This window comes from Lampetra planeri, chromosome 61 (genome assembly GCF_965212315.1).
Source record: "Lampetra planeri chromosome 61, kcLamPlan1.2.h2, whole genome shotgun sequence".
NCBI classification, from domain to species: domain Eukaryota; kingdom Metazoa; phylum Chordata; class Hyperoartia; order Petromyzontiformes; family Petromyzontidae; genus Lampetra; species Lampetra planeri.
The window spans coordinates 1,034,433-1,055,550 of NC_136167.1; the positions used below are offsets into that span (position 1 = coordinate 1,034,433).

The 21,118-nt window shown below is 56.1% G+C and overlaps 1 protein-coding gene across 1 annotated transcript in view; it reads left to right on the forward strand.

Moving 5' to 3' along the window:
• The window catches only part of LOC144736594 (ATP-binding cassette sub-family A member 2-like), a 59,853-nt gene that overhangs the window by 19,484 nt on the left and 19,251 nt on the right, over nt 1–21,118 (forward strand). Inside the window, 24 exon segments of the mRNA XM_078619159.1 lie at nt 1,165–1,328; nt 3,050–3,171; nt 3,877–3,969; nt 4,444–4,677; nt 5,936–6,232; nt 7,262–7,487; nt 8,412–8,604; nt 9,708–9,867; nt 10,830–10,958; nt 11,451–11,621; nt 11,935–12,031; nt 12,463–12,636; nt 13,187–13,289; nt 13,482–13,596; nt 14,056–14,246; nt 15,188–15,338; nt 15,652–15,856; nt 16,332–16,517; nt 16,620–16,800; nt 17,174–17,386; nt 18,001–18,197; nt 18,876–19,043; nt 19,161–19,453; nt 20,359–20,476. Coding sequence (XP_078475285.1) covers nt 1,165–1,328; nt 3,050–3,171; nt 3,877–3,969; nt 4,444–4,677; nt 5,936–6,232; nt 7,262–7,487; nt 8,412–8,604; nt 9,708–9,867; nt 10,830–10,958; nt 11,451–11,621; nt 11,935–12,031; nt 12,463–12,636; nt 13,187–13,289; nt 13,482–13,596; nt 14,056–14,246; nt 15,188–15,338; nt 15,652–15,856; nt 16,332–16,517; nt 16,620–16,800; nt 17,174–17,386; nt 18,001–18,197; nt 18,876–19,043; nt 19,161–19,453; nt 20,359–20,476 — 4,181 coding nt within the window.

Sequence of the window (21,118 nt, forward strand, 5' to 3'; positions counted from 1 at the left end):
ATAATAATAATGATTATCAACATTTGAACTCGTAACGTGACGCTGCGCTCTCGTAGAGAGAGCGAGAGAGAGGACGACTCAGAAGCACAGACGAGGAGTGGGAAGGCAGCGGCCGTGTGGTGAGCCGGCACTTCCGACAATTGCCCAAGCTCTGCGGCCCTTTATGTGAAGGTGTTATCGGCCAAATGATGAGCGCTTGCAAGTGGGAGGAGGAAACTGGCACACCCGGAGTAAACCCATGGGTGCGTGCGAGGGGGAAACACGATATCCTGTACAGACGGAGCAGGTGGAGTCCGCGCAGTTGCTGTGCCACCTTCTCCGGGCAGAGCCAGGGTACAGCTCCCCCTCGACGGCCACCAACCCCTTGTTCCTACCTCCAGAGTACTGGGTTACATGCCACGTGTGTAGCCACCACCACCTGGCTAGACTTGACCATATTCTGTGGATTATTGGGCGTTGTGACATGGCCCAGTTGGTAGTGCGTTCGCCGCTTGTTGCGAAAAAACGATCGGAGTGCAAAGTCTAGGAAAGGTAAGCAAATCGCCAAAAAATATATACAAATATATTGGCAGATAAAACTCACTGAGCTTATTTTTTTTTCAGAAGCGACCTGGCCACAAATGATAGCTTAACAAAGCGGCTTATCACGTGGACATTTCTAGCAGAAAAATAATCTAAATAACCTAAACGCATGTTTCTAAATCCATTGACATGTATGTATGCTGAACTTCTTTGGCACCGTACGTTGCCAACCACACTAATCGGAAGAGTGGGAGGACAACACGCTAAAGACAAAAAGCAGTTCAAGAGAAATGAGTTTGTCGTTCGACTTAAAAGTGCACAGCTCCCAGTGGCTTCCTGACATCGGACAGAAGAGCGTTCCAGACGCAGAAGCGCATCTGAAAGTGTGATGCGGTGACCGTCTTTGGCCGATGGTGAGCCAGAAGCCACCGCTGCTGCGAGGATGACCAGGGTTCACGTGATGATGGTTCATGTTCCTTGATGAGATCAGTGGATACAACCGCATTGACCCCTTGACCTCGACCTAACGGTCACGGTTCACCGGCGAGCCGCTGTCACAAGGGACCGCTTGCGCCCTCGCCATGGCGAGTGGTGCCATCGTCGCCGCCGTCGATCCGTGCCATCGCCTGCCCCCGCGCCCAGGGTGACTCAGCTGCTGGAGCGGCTGGGCGAGGTGACGGCCGACACGGACTTGCTCTCCCCTGAGCGTGCCGGCCTGGACGTGGAGCTCGGGGCGCTGAGGCGACACGCGGCGGAGCTGGGGGGGCAGCCCGGCCCCTTGGAGCGCAGCCTCAACGCGGCCCACAGTGAGTGGGGATGGGGGTGGCCGGGGGGTGCCCATGATCGGTTCATTGTGAGTCACTCGCCACCTCGCGTTAGCCGTGACCAGGGATGAAACTCTCGTCGCCGGAGTCGCAGCGCGCACGCGCGGTCTCTTTCCCGCTTGTGTTCTGATTGTGCTTCCAGTAGTAGTAGGTTTTTACCCTTTAAACTGGTACAAATCTGGCACCTTTATACAAGGCATCATGTTTGCAATAACCACAACACAAGCAATCGAAATGCAAACAAAAAGAAAACAACTCTGATAATGATAATGATATGCACTGTCCTTTAAGTTGATTGGTCCACACCCAAGACAGCTTTTCTTAGAGCCTAGTCTCCATTGGGGTTGGACCAGATGACGCCAAAAGGCATTTGGATTTTGACTGCTTGTGTTGTGGTTATTGCAAATATGATGCCTTGTATAAAGGTGTCAGTTTTTGTACCAGTTTAAAGGGTAAAAACCTACTATATTTTGCCACTGGTAAAGGAGGTCTCATAGTGTGCTTCCAGTGTCGTGTCATGTGACGAATGGCCCATTCGGATCCCTTGCAGTCAGCAGTGCCAATCCCCTTGTATTAGAGTCTGCACCGTACGTAGCGAACCCTGCTAATTGGAGGTGCGAGGGAAGGGCAACAAACTAAACACAAAAAGCAGTTCTAGAGAAATGAGTTTGTCAATCTCTAGGTGATTTTAAAAGTGCATAGCTCCAGTGGCTTCCTAATATTGGATGGAAGAGGATTCCAGATGGCTGCAGAAGCGCATCTGAAAGCGCGTGATGCAGTAACCATCTTTGTTCAATGGCTCGCCAAAAGCCGCTGCACGGATGATTGGCGTAAGCGTGACGATGGTTTATGCTCCTGGCAGTCAACTTGTGCCACACAGGGACAGCTGCCACTGGGGGTGCCCTTTCAAATGTTATTGAGATGACAAAACGATGCAAGTAGCTTATCGCGTGCAAGGCACTCTTGAGACGCCCTGACTTAAAAACGATGGCTCTATCAAACACAAAAATATAATATTAATAATGCTTTCAACGTCAACGCTTTAGAAAGGCAGCCGTGCAGAGATCTGGTGCCAGTAATTGCTCAAGCTGTGCGGTCCTCTGTATATTTGAGGTGTTAACAGCCAATTAACGACGTGCGAGAGAGCAACGTTCGATCCTTTAAAACAGGTGGAGTCTACCTTTGCTGTACCGCCTTCTCATGGCAATCCAGGGTATGGCTCCTCCTCGATGCCTACGGGATTAGCACGGTTGGATACGTACGGTGCAAAATAAGTTCTAGATACATACAAGAGAGTTCAACAAGATCTGTGCAGCGATCCACCAACCCTCGCTGCTGCCTCCACAGTGCTGGGTCATGGGTCACGCCACGTGCAGCAGCATAGCCACCACCACTGCCCAGCAAACTCCACATATACAGCAGACGTCAGGGTCGGGACCGAACCCACGACCTTCCCGTATACCAGGCGAGGTAGTCAACATCTCCGAGCCACCGTGGCAAATCCACACGACCTCGGGGAGAACACGCAAACTCCACATATACAGCAGACGTCAGGGTCGGGATCAAACCACGACCTTCCCATATACCAGGCGAGGTAGTCGACATCTCTCCACCGCGGCGCCCCATTGTTGTGTCTCGGAGCTGTGAGCCGCCCATGATCTCCTGTGTCCTGTCTCAACCACCGGCCCCTCGCCCCTGTACAGACCTGACGCTCTCCACGCTGCTGAGAGACCCGGAGAGTTTCCGTGACTTCCTGAGCCGGAACCTCTCGCTGAGCGATGGGGCGGCCGCCGCTCTGCTGGACTCGCCCATCGACACGCGAGAGGTGAGCACGCACAAGACAAAGGTCCCCCCGTGTAGCCCTCGCGGGACTGTTGGGGCAAGTGCTGTTTGCGGGATGGCACCCGTGAAGGCCTGCACGGCGCGCGAGGGGGTGGTGTGACCAGAACTACGCCCGGCCACCTTTGTCTCTCCCCATTGCTGATGTTTTACTCACTGCACTAGGTACTCATTGAAGGCTGAGTCGACCTAGTGGAGGTTACGGGACCGATTCGTAAAGTTGTCACCGGTGTTGGGCATGAGCGGGTATCGAACTCTGGTCGCCGGGTTTGTAGCGCAGTGCGGTAACCGCCACTCCCCACTCTGGGAACTCCTCCGCTCTTTCCACAACTGCCCCACTCCACACACGCACACACACAAGACAAAGATCCCTCGTATAGCCTTAACAGACTTAACAGACTTTTGGGGCAAGTGCTGTTGGCGAGCACCCATGAAGGCCGGCACACGAGGGGGTGGGTGGCCAGGACCACGCCCGGCTGCCTTTGTCTCCCCAGCGGTGATATTTACGCATTGCACCGTGTACTGATTTGAGGCTAATATTGTTTTAGATAACCTTCACTGGTGTTGGCCGTGAGTAGCACCTCCCGAAGGCTCCTGCACGCACACGCACGTGGAGGGCGCTCACCACGTAGAGCTGCGCTCGTTACGTCACCCAGGCTACAATGACGACCGTGTGATGGTTCTCCTCCAGCTGTACCGCCTCTTCCTGGGCTCTTACCCTCTGGTGCCCAAGGACGCATGGGACAAGGAAGAGGGCGACTCCAACAGCATCCCGGCCTTCCAGGTAAGTGGGCAGCTCTACACAAAGACAAAGATCCCCCGTGTGTAGCCTGTAACAGACTGTTGGGGCGAGTGCTGTCAGCGAGTAGCACCTAATGAAGGTGGGCACGGTGCACAAGGGGGTGGGTGGCCAGCACCACGCCCGACCGGCTTTGTCTCCCCAGTGGCGATGTTTACACAATACACCAGGTACTCGTTTTAGGCTGAGTCGACCTAGCCACAGGATGCAACCCAATCTGTGGACTGTATAAGTAATCCCCTGTAGTCTGTGCTCCTTCAACGGAGGAGAATGAGCGGTAAAACGACACCAATTCTCTCCTGGAGCCCTCTCGTCATGGCAAGCATCGGCAGACCTCGACATTTTGCATCGAGCTCTTGAACATCGCCAGCGGGAGGATGTTCTAGACAATGGGGGTGTGGCAGCATTGGAGAATGAGTGACCTCCCGCTGACCCCCCGTTGACCCGTTGCTGTCCTAGGAGCAGCTGGTGTCCAAGTGGAGGAACCTGCAGAGGGGGCTTCTGCAGCAGGCACTGCAGGACCCGGCGCTGGCTTCGCAGAGACCGGCGCTGCTGTCCGCCCTCGCACAGGCGCTGGGGCTCGCCAATGCCAGCAGCAGTAACGGCGGCGGCGGCAACAGCAGCAATCGGCCAGGGGGGGAGGACGGCGGCGATGGCGACGGCAGCGGCGCCTCGCTCGTGCGTGCTCTGCAGGTCGGTGGAGCTGCGTAGCGCCGGCGGCGGCAATGATTGTGATAGTAGTAGTCGTGTCATCATCGGCCGGGTGGTGGTGGTGGCTACACTGCTGGCACGTAGCTTGTAATCCATAGTAGAGTTTTTTTTGGGTTATGTCAAGTAAATATATAAATGTGTCGTTAAACCCGTCACCACCCGGCACAGCGAATTAATAAGGTTTGCCACGTTAACAGAACGTGCCAATTCGATACAAGTGCAGCACACCGGTGTGTTGGAGAGCAAATCCATAATATGTGATCCAGCACTGTAGAGGCAGCAGCAACAGCAGCGAGGGGTTGGTGGATCACCGCACGGACGTTGCGAAGCTCCCTCTCTACCCTGCCTCTGCCAGGGAAAGGTGGTTCAGCGGAGTGTGGGTGCCACCCGTTCCGTCTGTACGGGATCGAGTGTTGCCCCTTTGCACGGACGTGTGAGTTTTAAGCGGTGGTAGCATCAATATCGGCAGCATTGTTGTCATGATGGGCGAGTAGCGGCTTGTGTTTTCCTCTGGCCCTTTGAGGCACGCGAGGGTGGCCGTGCAGTGTTAGGACACATTCAAATCGAGGTCTAGACACCTCTCCTGCAACCCACGTGGTTGCTTGGGTTCCAACTTGACTGCTAGCAATTGAAGTGAGAGGGGGGCCTGGGTAGGACCCAGCGCGGTGGTTCGAGGTTGACTGCCGCCGGTTTCGGCGTAACGACCGGGGAGCGGCAGCCGGCAGGACGGACCGCGCCCGACGTGGACGCCCACCGGGGGAGAGAGATGGAGCGATGGAAACGGCTCGTGCCGTCGGTGCTACGCAGGTCGGAATCGTGGGACTGCGAGACACGCCGACGGTTTGGGGGAGAGGTCTTCACGAACCCGCCTGGTAGACAGGAGTTCGTGGGTTCGATCCCGACCCTGACGCCTGTTAATGTCTCTCTCCCCGTGGTCGCGTAGATTTTTCTCCGGGTCCTCCGGTTTTTCCCTCCCCACATTTAGAATCGACGTCACGCGTCCAGAGTATTTGGCTGCTGCTATACATGTCCACGTGGTGATAAGCCACTTTGTTGGAGCTATGATTTGTGATAGCCAGGTTGCTTCTGAAAAAGAGCTTTTTAGCTCAGTGGGCCTTACCGGGTTTAGTTTAGCTTTAGTTGATGGATCACAGCTCACGCACGACGGTAACGAAACTAACCAACCAATCGAACCAAGCAACGCCTCCCTCTCCCCTCACTTCCTGCGTGCCGCCCGCAGAACGTGCTGCTCACCCCAACGCAGCTCTTCCGCCTCGCCTGCGCCACTGACAAAGGGGGACCGCCACGGCCGCTTCTGCTGCGGCCGTCTGGCGCCGCGGCCCAGGGTGGCCTGCGCGAGGTTCGGTCCCGCCTGTGCCCGGCGGGGGCGGAGACGCAGGCGGCCGACGGCGCGGCCGGCGCTCCTCCGTGGCGGAACGACGACGGCGGCGGCGCCGGCGGCGAGGCGCTGGCGGCGTTCTCGAGCCTGGCGCTGGAGCTGAGGCAGCAGGTGGAGCCGGCCAAGGTGGTGCAGCAGGTAGGGTAGCGGAATGGCGTGGGGGGAAAGAAGCCGCTATAGACCGTCGCTTATAATGATAATAAAATACGCTTTAGTTCTTTTCGGTAAAGTCACATAGGTAGAAGAAATAATAGTCTTCAAAAAATCTTCACCTGAAGACGGTTGCTTGTGTGGCGATTGAAACGTCGTGATCTATTGTTTATTCTACCTACGTGACTTTACCGAAAGAACCCAAGAGTATGAATACCTGCAGTCATTAAAGCTTCAAATCAAGAATAATATAATGATTTCGACTTGTACTGCTGTCGTACAGACGTAATGGTTCCGAGGCACCAGGAGGGGGAGCCACAGGTGAGTGGGAAGCCAGCAGCCACGCGCTGGTGAGAAGCCGGCGCTCCGACAGTTTCCTGAACTCCGCGGTCCTCTATATATGGAGGTGTTTATCGGCCAACGAAATGCGTGTTTTGTACGTGGGAAGAGGAAAATCGGAGCGCCCTGGAGAAAACTCACGCATGTGTGGGGAGGCAGCACTTTACTCCGCACGGATAGTCCGCACACTTTGCTGTGCGGTCTTCTCCTGGCGTGCCAGGGTGCGGCGGTCCACCAAGCCCCTCACTGCTGCGTGCTCTCCCGGTGGTCACGTGGATTTTTTTCTCTCCAGGTCCTCCGATGTTTCCTCTCATTTACGATCGACGTTCACTCCGTGAAGTATTTAGAGTTTTTGGCTGCAGTGAAGTCCCACGTGATGAGCCACTTCGTTGAGTTATCATTCCTGGCCAGGTCAATTCTGAAACGGAAGCTAATTTCTCAGTGGGCTTTACCTGGTAAGATAAACATATATATATTTTTAGTGATTTGTGTTCCTCTCCTATTCTTTGCACTCCTATTATGCTTTCCTATTGTTTGTCGTCGTAACGTTCTAAACCTGGCCCCTACTGAACATCTGTGAAAAAGAGCTTTACAGCTCATCGGATTTCTCCAGTGTAGATAAAGATTCTGATTCCTGTGGTCGCCACCCCCCCTCCCCCCACCACCCCCGTGCGGCAGCTGGACCTGGAGCGCATGAACGCCAGCGGCACGCGGCAGCGCCTGCAGGAGCTGCTGGAGGACGTGGGGCGGCTGCACAAGCTGCTGCGGGACATCCATCTGCTGTCGGGGCTGGCTCGCCTCCTCCCCAAGGGCGCCTGCGCCACCAGGCGGGGGACCGGCGCCACCTCCTCCCCGCAGGAGCCTGACGGCCACGGAGCCGGCAACGTAACCACCTTCGGCACGGGTGAGAAGCGGCGTGGCTGGCCCAGGCGGTGGGTGGCGGGGGTCGCCCTTCTTGAAACCCTCCAAACATTGGTATTGTTCGTATTGATATCATCCTCGAGAAAATGTAGTTCACGTATAAATGACTAATGCTTGTAGGGGGCCCTGTTTTAACAAGCGTGGCATTTCAGGACATCCGTCTTTCCTCCTCCCCCCCCACTCCTTGCGTGATGAAACGGGGGCGGCGTTGTGATCACAATCGGAGTCTTTATTTAGACTGGAGGAATCCGATGAGCTACGAAGCTGTTTTCCACAGATGTCCAGTTATGGGCAGGTTGTGATATGCGGGGTGACGACGCCGCTGCTTCCGTGCATGCGAAGTTACTCCTCCCGCCGCGCTTCCCTCCTTGCGACGTCACCACCGCACCTCCGATTTGTGCGGTTGGCTACGTGCGGTTCGAAGAAGTTCAACATTCATACTTACTGCCCATAGACTCAACACTGCCCATAGACTCAACACTACCCATAGACTCAACACTGCCCATGGACTCAACACTACCCATGGACTCAACACTGCCCATAGACTCAACACTGCCCATAGACTCAACACTGCCCATAGACTCAACACTGCCCATAGACTCAACACTGCCCATAGACTCAACACTGCCCATAGACTCAACACTGCCCATAGACTCAACACTACCCATAGACTCAACACTACCCATAGACTCAACACTACCCATAGACTCAACACTGCCCATAGACTTAACACTACCCATAGACTCAACACTGCCCATAGACTCAACACTGCCCATATACTCAACACTACCCATAGACTCAACACTACCCATAGACGCCGCAGCTCCGATTATCACGGTTGGCTATGTACGGTGTGAAAGAAGTTCAACATATGTGCGTACGTACATGCGTGTGCCGGCGGTGGCAGGGAACGCGACATCGACGGCGGCGCCGCCTAACGGCACGGAGGGAGCGCCGCACGAGGATGCGGTGGCAGACGACGACGATGACGACGCCGACGACGACGAGGACGCGGCGGATGACGGCGGCGGCAAGAACCACTTCTCGGGATTCGTGCGGCTCTGGGCCGGGCTGCAACCCATCCTGTGTGGGAACAAGCGGTGAGTGAGCGCCGCGCCGGCACGAGCGGAGACGCGGAGCGATGACGTCGCCTCTCTTGTATGGTGGGGGGGGGGGGGGTGGCGACGAGATGTTACCCTCCTGAGCTCGTGGGTTCGATCCCGACCCCTGACGCCCGTTGTATATTTGGAGTTTGCGTGTTGTCCCCGTGGTCGCGTGGATTCTTTCTCTGGGTCCTCCAGTTTTTACCTCCACATTTAGAAGCAACATCACGCATTTATATTATTTAGCTGCTGTACATTTCCGCATTTTAAGCCCCTTCGTTGAGCTCTCATTTGTGGCCAGGTCGCTTTTGAAAGATTATCTAATAGCTCAGTGGGCTTGACCTGGTAAGAAAAAAAAGAGTTTAGTTTCATTTTTATTTCGATTGAAAGCTTTCGTGACTGCAGGGATTCATCTTCTTGGTTCTTTCGGTAAAGTCACGTAGAAGGGAAGTAACGAAATTAGGGAAGTAATAAAATTACTTCCCTTCTACGTGACTTTACCGAAAGAACCAAGAAGATTAAACTATATTATTTAAAATGTCCCAGGTGTAAGACCCTACTAAGCTTTGTAACTATTTTACAGAAGCTGACCCTGCCTGTGTATATATTACATATTCTAAACTATATAACTTTTCATAACATACTTTTTTTTCTTGGTTCTTTCGGTAAAGTCACGTAGAATGGAAATAATAAAATTATAAAATAAAACATTATAAAATAATTCTCACGACGTTTCGGCCACAACGCAAGCAGCCGTCCTCAGGTGAAGAACAGGTCTGTCGAGAAGACAGAGTCTGAATGATACACTCCAGGCTTGGAGCGTCTATTTAAGCTGGGAGGGAGGAGGAAGAGCGCCTTGACAAAAGTTTAGTTTAATTTGTGTGTTTTTCTAGAAATGTTATGAACTGCCTTCTCCTGGCAGAGCCAGAGTTACGGCTCCTCCTCGACATCCACGCGGTGATCCACCAACCCCTACGCTGCTACCTCCACATTGCTGGAGTACAGGCCACGCCACGTGCAGCGTCACGGCCATCGCCACCGGGGTAGCCCCGGCTACGACCGCATTGACCTGCCGCGTTCTGCTGCTGCTGTGCTCGCAGAGAGATCAACCCGGAAGCGCTGAAGCAGGGGAACATGAGCTCCCTGGGCTTCACAAGCAAGGAGCAGCGCAACCTGGGCTTGCTTGTGCACCTCATGACGAGCAACCCCAAGGTTCTCTATGCGCCCGCCGGATCGCAGGCCGACCAGGTCATCCAAAAGGTGATGCGGAGTGCGCCCAGAAGGGGTCTCGCCGCTGGCACGTCCGTCCACGCGCTCACCGCAGCGGTCGGCATGGCGCAAACATCCCCCCCCCCCCCCCCGATCCCTCTGCTGAACCCCAACCCAATCCTAGATTGACGACAACGTCGCCCTCCTCACCATCCCCAGCATACTCCGTGGACTCACCCCTGCCTGGCTCTCCCCTCTCATCTCACTCTACTCTTCTTCACGCACTCTCCTACCTCTCCCCTCTCGTCTCACTCTACTCCCCTCCACGTACTCTCCTACCTCTCCCCTCTCATCTCACTCTACTCTTCTTCACGCACTCTCCTACCTCTCCCCTCTCATCTCACTCCACTCCTCTCCATGCACTCTCCTACCTCTCCCCTCTCATCTCACTCCACTCCTCTCCACGCACTCTCCTACCTCTCCCCTCTCATCTCACTCTACTCTTCTTCACGCACTCTCCTACCTCTCCCCTCTCATCTCACTCCACTCCTCTCCATGCACTCTCCTACCTCTCCCCTCTCATCTCACTCCACTCCTCTCCACGCACTCTCCTACCTCTCCCCTCTCATCTCACTCTACTCTTCTTCACGCACTCTCCTACCTCTCCCCTCTCATCTCACTCCACTCCTCTCCATACACTCTCCTACCTCTCCCCTCTCATCTCACTCCACTCCTCTCCACGCACTCTTCTACCTCTCCCCTCTCATCTCACTCCACTCCTCTCCACGCACTCTTCTACCTCTCCCCGCTGATCCCGCTCCACTTTCGCTGTAAGAACTATAGCACCAATACTACGTGTATTCAATTTTTATTATTAAATATGTCCACTCGTTAATTCAGTACCCCCACTGTGTCTTCATGTCTCTGTGCCCCTGTGTCCCCACTGTCCCCGTGTCCCCACTGTGTACCTTTGTCCCCGTGTCCCGACCGCGTCCCTGCCGCATCGTCCGCAGGCGAACGAGACGTTTGCGTTCCTGGGGAACGTGACGCGCTACGCCCAGTTGTGGCTCAATGCCTCGCAGAAGATCCGCGCGGTGCTGCACGGGGGCCAGCTCCACGACCACATGGGCTGGGGGCACCAGGTGAGAACCCCTAATGCCGTACCCCTAGAGCCAAGGGGGTCCCTAACAACAACAACAACAACCGCCATTTGCCACGAAGTGGCGGTGACGTCACCACGGCGCTTGTGTCAGGCTAGGTGCACTCTAAGGTCATGTGGAGTGTCGAATGATCGCTGGCAGGAGGTCACGGAACAGCCCCAAGTGCCATGGGTTGACTGACTGAGATGACTGGCAGAAGCGCCATCGGTGCTCCCCACTGTGCCAACTCGCCGCGTTTCCGCGGCCCAACGCTCCGCTCGCTGTTGTGAGCTTCGCTCCGCTGCCCTCCACTAACGTTGGAGGGCGACTGCTTCAAATTGCCCAGCAGTGTCTTTCACGAGCCCCGGCCTCCACAGAGGCCGATCGTGAAACCGCCGGTACCCCGTCATCGGCAGGTCTCCAACAACCGGCCATCGCGTCGCTCTTCCCGGTGTGAGCGCGTTTTGTTTTTCCCCGCGTGCCACTGCGCCGCAGCTGGTGGAGGAGCTGTCGCGTCACCCGGAGCTGCTGAACCTGTCGGGCGGCCACCTCCGCCAGGGCCTCCTGGATGGCGCCGCACAGCCCCTGCCCAACGCCTCCGTCGTGCTCAGGCAGCTGGACGTCATCGACAACGCGGCCTGCGGGTGGGCCCGCTTCATGTCCAAGGTGAACGACTGCGGCTGTGGTTGCTATAAACGTCCTCATGATGATAGACATTTTGTTGAGCTATCATCTGTGACCAGGTCGCTTCTGTAAAATCACTACATATTGCTTGGTGGGCCTTCCTCATTGTTGGTAGTGTCGGCTACGGTGCGACAGAAGTTCAACATTCATACTACTCTACACTACGACACGCTACACTACTACACTATACACGACACTTCCACACTACGCAACAATTACCTGGTAAAATAAAAATAGTTTAGTTTTCATATTGATGATGATGACAATGACGATGTTGTCGCCGCGTTCGCTGCAGGTGAGCGTCGATGTATTCCGCGGGTTCCCCACGGAGGACGCCATCGTGAACTACACGCTCAACCGCGCCTACCACGAGAACGTCACCGTCTTCGCCAGTGAGCTCCCGAACCTCCTCGCCCTCCGGCCCCTCGCTGTAGAACACGGACGGAAACGCGTCGCAGGTCCCAGGGGAGAACGTGCACACGCACTCCATACCGTCACTCGCGCTCTGGAGGACAGGGCACAACCCACACACCTCTGATGAGCACGGTTGGCTATGTGCGGTGCGAAAGAAGTTCAACGTACAATACGTACGTACACACTCCGCACCAAAAGGCGTCCGAGTCAGGAATCGAACCCGGGGGGGGACCCTTCTTTCCGTGAGGCACGAGCGTCACTACTGCGCCACCACCACCACCACCACCTATGCTGTTGTCGTCATCGTTGTTGTCGATGTCGTTGTTGTTCTTGTTACCATTGTCGTTGTTGTCGTCATCGTTGTTGATGTCCATGTCCACTCACCTCCACCCCCCCACCCCCCCACCAGGCGTCATTTTCCAGACGGACCGGCACGGCGCTCTGCCGCCGCACGTCATCTACAAGATCCGGCAAAACTCGAGCTTCACGGAGAAGACGAACGAGATCCGGCGCGCCTACTGGAGGCCCGGACCCAACTCTGGTGGGCAGTACTACTTCTTCTATGGCTTCGTGTGGATCCAAGGTGAGAGAGAGGTGGGGCAGCAGCATCAGCGGTGTGTGTGTACTTACGTATGCACGTTGAACTTCTTTCGCACCACCGTACGTAGCCAGCCGTGCTAATCGGAGGTGCAGTGTTGAGTCTATGGGCAGTGTTAGTCTATGGGCAGTACATATGTATGTATGTATGTTGATCTTCACCTGCACCGTAGCTGGCACTACCAACAATTAGGAAGGCCCACTGAGCCATATAGCTTTCTTTCAGAAGCGACCTGGCCACGCATGATAGCTCAACGAGAAGTGGCTAATCATGTGGAAATTTATAGCAGCAAAAATATCTAAATGCATGTTCATTCTAAATGTGGAGGGAAAAACCGGAGGACCTGGAAAAAAATCTACGCGACCATGGGGAGAGATATGCAAATTTCAAATGTATAGGCGTCAGAGTTGGGATCCAACCCACGACCTCCTACATACCAGGCGAACTCGTTAAAATCTCACCAAGGTAGTGAACATCTCCTGCTCACGTTAGTTTTTTTAACGGAGACCCTTTGTGCCGTCTTGTGCGCTGGCAGACATGATCGAGCGAGCGATCATCAACACGTTCGTCGGGCACGACGTGGTGGAGCCCGGCAACTATGTGCAGCTCTTCCCCTACCCCTGCTACACGCGTGACGAGTGAGTGCTCCTGCTGCCAGCCGGCTACTGTGAGAGTTGTGAGAGTTGTGAGGGTTGTGAGTGCTCCTGCTGCCAGCATGGTTGAGTGTTCTCCGTGTCGGTTTGTGTTTGTAGCCGCTGGGCATCGGCAGTGATGCCGTTTCTCTCTCTCTCTCTCTCCCTCTCCCTCTCTCACGCGCAACTGCGCCACAGCTTCCTGTTCGTCATCGAGCACATGATGCCGCTGTGCATGGTCATCTCCTGGGTCTACTCCGTGGCAATGATGATCCAGCACATCGTGGCCGAGAAGGAGCATCGTCTGAAAGAGGTGAGGGTTCGAGCACCGGCGGGAATGCTGCGGGTGACTCCGGCGTGCCGCCGGGGAGTGGACGGGAGTGGAGGCACACAGCCGTTGTGCTACTCGGTGGGCAAAGTGGACGATCATCCCCTGAGTAGGCGTGTGGTGATCGGTGGCAACGAGCGATGATGATGATTCCAGGTCCCTGTCGCCAGGCGATGCTGGGGCTGAGCAACGTGGTGACGACGATTATGATGTACGTACGTTGAACTTCTTTCGCGCCGTAGCCAACCATGCTCATCGGAGGTGCGGGGGAAGGACAACAAACTAACGCACAAACAGCAGTGCCACAGTAGTGGTGACGATGATGCCAGATCCCTGCAGCAAGGTCATTTAAGATGGTGGGGCTGAGTAACGCGGTGATGCTGACGACGATGACGATTGTTTTGATGATGACGATTGCCACGGTGCCGGTTCTCCCATCTCCAGGTGATGAAGATGATGGGTCTGAGTAACGCGGTGCACTGGGTGGCGTGGTTCATTACGGGCTTCCTGCAGCTCTCCATCACCGTGGCAGTGCTCACCGTCATCCTCAAGTACGGCCAGGTGCTCATGCACAGCGACATCTTCATCATCTGGCTCTTCCTCACCATCTACGCCCTGGCCACCGTCATGTTCTGGTGAGTGGCAGTAACCAGCAGCAGCAGCGCCAGCAGCGCCAGCAGCGGTGTTAATCGACGGACAAACGCGGTCATCGGCGACGTTGCTGAGAATATAAATAACTAAATAGAATTGATATAAATTCATAATAAAGATTTTTGGCTTAGATCGCGTAAATATGAACGTGTCATTAACCCGTCACCACCCGACACAGCCCATCGGCTAGGTTTGTCACGTAAACAAAACGTGCCAATTAGTGACTACTTCAACACACCGCTTGTGTGTTGGAGGTTGAACACTCAACATTTGCTATTTGAGTCCTGTGACGTTTTGCTGGTAGTTACAACAACAACAACCAGCTTCATCAGGCGGTGAAGCTGAAACACTGTGCAGCCGCTGCACGGTTGTCGTTCCGTGCTCTCGTAGAGAGAGAGAGAGAGCGGACGACTCGTAGAAAGAGAACGGACGACTCGGAGAGAGAATGGACGAGGAGCGAGAAGGCAGCCGTTGCACGATGAACCCGGCACCAACAATTGCCCAAGCTCTGCAGTTTTCTGTACATGAAGGTGTTATCGGCCAATTAATGAGTATTTACTTGTGAATTAAGCAGGCAGTCTGTTGCCTCCATATCTGTCTCTCAACGTAAAAATGAAATGGTTTTACACTTCCCAATTCAAGCAAATCTCTGGACCGGTTTTGGCACACACGGTCTCGTCAGCAGAGTCGGGTTTGCTGACTTTATCGGTTCCACACAAGAAAAAGCTCTGGACCGGTTTCGACATTCGGTGTTTCATCGACAGAATCAGGCTTTCTGGCAATATTGGTTCCACACAAGCAAAATCCCTGGACCGGTTTCAAATGAGTGCCTTGCCAGCCTTCACAGGTGCTACGCGCTGACAGCACCTGCCCCAAAAGTCTCTTGAGGCTATACGGGGGATCTTCGTCTTGTGTGTATACTCAGCTTCCTGGTGAGTGTGCTCTACTCGAAGGCGCGCATGGCAGCGGCGTGCGGGGGCATCATGTACTTCCTGAGCTACGTGCCGTACATGTACGTCGCCATCCGTGAGGAGGTGGCGCACGACAAGATCACGGCCTTCGAGAAGTGCATCGCCGTGAGTCTCACTGGGGCGGTGGCTCCTGGTGCGGTCCACACGCACGGCCACACCACACACACGCACAGACCCCTGCGGCCAGACTACAGACACACAGACCCCACATGGCCACACCACACACACACAGCCAGACCTCGCACACACACGGCCAGACCCCACACACGCTTCCAGACTACACACGCACTCGCACATGGACAGACTCCTCTTGCCTACTCTCTCCTTTCTGCCACACCACTTGCATGCACCATGTAATGATGAAGACGATGACGATGATGCAACATCCAAACTGTGAATTTCTCTCCCTCCTGCTCAGTCGCTCATGTCCACCACGGCGTTTGGCCTGGGAGCGAAGTACTTTGCGCTGTACGAGGTGGCCGGCGTGGGCATCCAGTGGCACACCTTCCGCCAGTCGCCCGTCGAGGGAGACGACTTCAACCTCTCGCTCGCCCTGCTCATGCTGCTGCTGGACAGCGTGGTGTACGGCGTGCTCACCTGGTACATCGAGGCCGTGCACCCAGGTACGTGCTTGCGCGAATGGGTAGCGGCGGTGCAGCGGTTAGCGCTCGCTGCGCTGTGACGCCGTGTGTGTGTGTGTGTCCCCTGTGTGTGTGGCGAGTGGTAGTGTATCATTTAGTGCTCACTGCGCTGTGACCCCTGTGTGTGTGTGTGACCCGTGTGTGGGGAGCGGTAGTGTATTGGTTAGCGCTTGCTGCGCTGCAAACCCGCTGACTAATTAGATTCTCTCTCACCACGACCAACAGTGGTGGCAATATTCCGAATAGGTCCTGAAGATCTCCTAGGTCGACTCAGCCTTAAATGAGTACCGTACACGGTGCGTAAACATCGCCACTAGGGAGACAAAGGTGGCCGGGCGTGATGCCGGCCACCCACCCCTTCGTGTGCCGTACCGGCCTTCATAGGTGCTATTCGCTAATGGCACTTGCCCCTACAGTTCGTCAAGGCTACACTGAGGAACTTTGTCTTTGCCTTTAGGCACGTACGGGCTGCCCCGGCCCTGGTACTTCCCCCTGCAGCGCTCCTACTGGCTGGGCAGCGGACGCGCCGACGCCTGGGAGTGGAGCGGCTGGCCGTGGGGACGCGGCGGCGGCGCCGGTGGAGCCGCGGGGCTCAGCATCACCGAGGACGACCAGGCGTGCGCCATGGAGAACCGCCACCGCGGTGAGACCCGTGCCGGGCTGCGCGACTCCCGGCAGCGTGCGACTCGCGGCCGTGCGCGCGACCCCCGGCTGCGCGCGTGACTCGTGGCTGTGTGTGCCGTAGACGAGGCGCGTGGGATGGAGAAGGAGCCCACGCACCTGCCCCTCGTGGTGTGCATCGAGCGCCTCACCAAGGTCTACAAGACGGGGAAGAAGCTGGCGCTCAACAACCTGTCGCTCAACCTCTACGAGAACCAGATCGTCTCCTTCCTGGGCCACAACGGCGCCGGCAAGACCACCACCATGTACGACACGCGCACAAAGACGGACACCCTCCGTGTAGCCTTAACAGACCATTGGGGCAAGCGCTGTTAGCGAGTAGCACCTATTGAAGTCCGGTACGGCACACGAGAGGATGGGTGAGGCCAGCACAACGCCAAGGCCGCGTTTGTATCCTCGGTGGCGATATTTTACTAGACACCGCACCAGGTGCTCATTTTAGGGTTGAGTCTACCTAGGGGAGGCCCAGGACCAGTTCGGATAATAGTCACTGGTGCTGGTGGCCGTGAGCAGCAACCGAACTCGGGTCGCCGGGTTTGTTGTGCAGCATCCTAACCGCGACACCGCACGCACGCACACACGCACACACAATGTTTGCTTTTGCTGCACCCGTCCCAGGTCCATCCTGACGGGGCTCTTTCCGCCCACATCGGGCTCGGCGCGGATCTACGGCCACGACATCCGCTCGGAGATGGACGCCATCCGCAAGAGCCTGGGCATGTGCCCCCAGCACAACGTGCTGTTCGACCAGCTCACCGTGGAGGAGCACCTGTGGTTCTACTCGCGCCTCAAGGGCATGCAGGCCCACGACATCCGCATCGAGACCGACAAGCGAGTGTCCCACCCTCCCCCACCTCCCTCCTGGCCTAGCTCCGCACGCACACGCACGCACGTGTACCCGCAGACACGTGCACGTGCACACATGCAATTGCACGCGTGCAACCGCACACACGCCCGCAGGCACGCGCGCCTGCACGCGCGCATGCACATGCACGCACGCGCACATGTGAATGCGCGCTCGCAGAGAAAACGACGCCTCTTATTGAGATGGGACGGCACAGACACACGGAGCGGTGATGCTGATGATGGGAGCATATGATGTTTCCCTACACATCTACAACGTCGCAGTGGTGGGTATATGTTTAGATAAGACAGACACCCCCCCCCCCCATCACCGTAACAGCCTTTAACAAGCTGTTGGGACAAGTGCTGTTTGCAAGTAGTACCTATAAAGGCCGGTACGGACCACAAGGGGGTGGGTGGCCAACACCACTCCCGGCCACCTTTTGTCTCCCCAGTGCCGATGTTCATCGCACAATTCCCCGTGTGGTGATTTATAGCCAAGTCGACCTTGGGGAAATCCCAGGACCGGTTCAAATATTCAAATGTGTAAACTGCAACGATGATGATTTTCTGCCCGCCCCCCCAACTCCTCCACCTCCTAGGATGATCGAGGACCTGGAGCTGAGCAACAAGCGGCACAGCAAGGCACTGTCGCTGTCGGGAGGGATGAAGCGCAAGCTGTCGGTCGCCATCGCCTTCGTGGGCGGCTCACGCGCCGTCATCCTGGACGAGCCCACGGCCGGCGTGGACCCGTACGCACGCCGTGCCATCTGGGACCTCATCCTCAAGTACAAGCAGGGTGAGGTGCCCGCGACCGGCACGCAGAGAGGGGCGGGGGATGAGGAGGAGGCTGGTAGGCCGAAACCCGCTCCCAAACCATGTCCGCGGCGGACGCAGCCGCGGTGAGGAAGGGGGTGGGGGAGGCCTGACGCGGGTGGGACGGGTGGCTCGGCCTGTTTGCTGCGGGGCTCACGTTCGGCAGTGCTAGGAGCCGCGCACGTTGGGTGGCAGGGCAGGATCTCGCACGATCTAACCCTTTCCCATTCCAATGACGTGCGCGTACATCCTCCATTTTTCTTCCGGTTCCATTGCGATGACATAAACAACATAAATAAATTCCATCGGCTCCGAGATTCGGGGGTGAACGAGACCCCCCCCCCCCCACCCTGCAACTTGAAGACGTCTCGGAACGGGAAGGGAGTGAACACGGTGCGTGTCCTGATGGCACTGGGCCCTGATGGCACTGGGCCCTGATGGCACTGGGCCCTGATGGCACTGGGCCCTGATGGCACTGGGCCCTGATGGCACTGGGCCCTGATGGCACTGGGCCCTGATGGCACTGGGCCCTGCGTGTCCGTTCCATTGAACTTTTACTTCGTAAGTACGTTGAACCTCTTTTGGCAGTGTACGTAGCCAGCCGTGCTAATCGGAGGTTCCTCGCGGTGTGGGGGGGGGTGGTTTGTCGTCTCGGGTGAAGGCCGCACGATCCTGCTGTCCACGCACCACATGGACGAGGCGGATCTGCTGGGGGACCGCATCGCCATCATCTCCCACGGGCGGCTCAAGTGCTTCGGCTCGCCGCTCTTCCTCAAGAGCACCTTCGGCGACGGGTACCACCTCACGCTCGTCAAGCAGCAGAGCGGCGGTGAGAGGGGGCGAGAGGGGGTGATTTTTGATGATGATGACAAGGATGACGACGATTGACGATGGCGATGACAATTGCGGTGGTGGTGATGATGACGACGATGATATCTGTCGGCAGCGGAGCCGCAAGGCTGCGCCGCCGACGTCACCGCCGCCACCTCGTCGGCCTCTTCGTCCTCCTCCACGTCGTCGTCGTCGCGCGGGAAGGGCGGCGGAAGCTCCCCGGGGGCGGGGGGTGGTGGCGGCGGTGGTGGCGGGGGGGGCGAGAGCCCATGCCGGGAGCCGCGGGTGACGCGCTTCATCTGCCGCGTGGTTCCCGCCGCGACCCTGCTGTCCGACTCGAGCACCGAGCTGTCGTACGTGCTGCCCGCCGATGCCGTGCGCAAGGGCTGCTTCCAGAAGCTTTTCCAGGTGGGCGAGCGGCGGCGGCGGCGGCGGCGGCGGCGGCGACGCCGCTGTGATTGTCGCAGCCGCCACGATTTCGATCGTTCACGCGGGGAAATAAATGAAAAAGTACAATTTGTTTTTACATTTATTTTACCAGGTAAGGCCAACTGAGATCATCATCATCATCATTCGCAGTGGCTTTTGGTTGGTCTAGCGGTAGCCGGCTGGGAGCAGGAGCACTCGCTCGCCCGATCATGTCTGCCAGCGCGCACGCAACGGCACAAAGGGTCTCCGTTAAAAACTAACTTGAGCAGGAGATGTTCACTACCTTGGCGAGATGTTAACTCCCTCGCCTGGTATGCAGGAGGTCGTGGATTTGATCCTGATCCTGACGCTTGCTGTATATTTGGAGTTTGTGTGTGTCTCTCTCTCTCCGTGCTTTTTCTCTCCACATCTAAAATCGACGTCATGGCTGCAATAAATGTACACACGACGATGATGATGATGATGGTGGTAAGCCACTTCGTTGAGCTGTCATTTGAGGCATGAGCAGTACCACTGCGCCGCCGCCACCACCCTGCCATCTTCATCATCTCTGCTCTCTTGATGCACAAATGTTTGGCCGTGTCTGTGTGTGATCCCTTGTTGGGGGAGCGGTGGCGCCGTGGTTCGCGTGATGCACTACGAAACTCAGCCACTGGAGTTCGATTCCCGTTCATGACCAATAACGATGACATGTTTTAACCGCTCCTGGGCCTCCCCTAGGTCAACTCGGCCTTACATAGGCACCTTGTGTGGCGTGTAAATGTCATCCCTGTGAGCGTGGTGGTGGCCAGCCTTCATAGGTTGCTTCGCGCTAAGAGCACTTGCCCCAGAACGGTCTGTTGAAAAAGCTATATGGGGGGATCTTCGTCTTTGTCCCTTATTAGGCCCTGGAGGAGAATTTGATTGACTTGGAACTGAGCAGCTTTGGTCTGAGTGACACCACGCTGGAGGAGGTGTTCCTGAAGGTGTCGGAAGAGGACTTATCCCAGGAGGCGATGGATGGTGAGGTCTCCGACCACACACACACACACACCACCACTACCGTTGCCACTGCTGTCCACTGCCATCGCCACCATCACCACCACTGCTGCAGACGAGGAAGTTGTACCCTGGTCCTGCCAGGAGAAGGCGGTACAGCAACAACGTGGACACCACCTGTTACGTCTGTACGGGGATAGAGTGTTTCCCCCTCGCATGTGTAGGTTTTCTCCGGATGCTCTGGTTTCCTCCCACATGTGAGTGCTCGTTAATTGGCCGATAATACCATAAACTATTCAAACTATATAAACTACATTTATTTTACCAGGTTAGGCCCACTGAGCTGTGTAGCTCTTTTTCAGAAGCGACCTGGCCACAAATGAAAGCTCAATGAAGTGCCTTATCACGTGGACATTTATAGCCGCCAAATACTCTAAACACATGATATTGATTTCTAAATCTGGAGGTAAAACCGGAGGACCTGGATAAAAATCCACGTGACCACGGGGAGAGAAAGTGACACACAAACTCCAAATATACAGCTGGCGTCAGGGTCGGGATAGAACCCGCGACCTCCTGCGTACCAGACGAGGTAGTTAACATCTCGCCACCGTGCCGTCCCACTGTCACCATCACTACCACGAAAGACGAAGATCCCCGTACAGC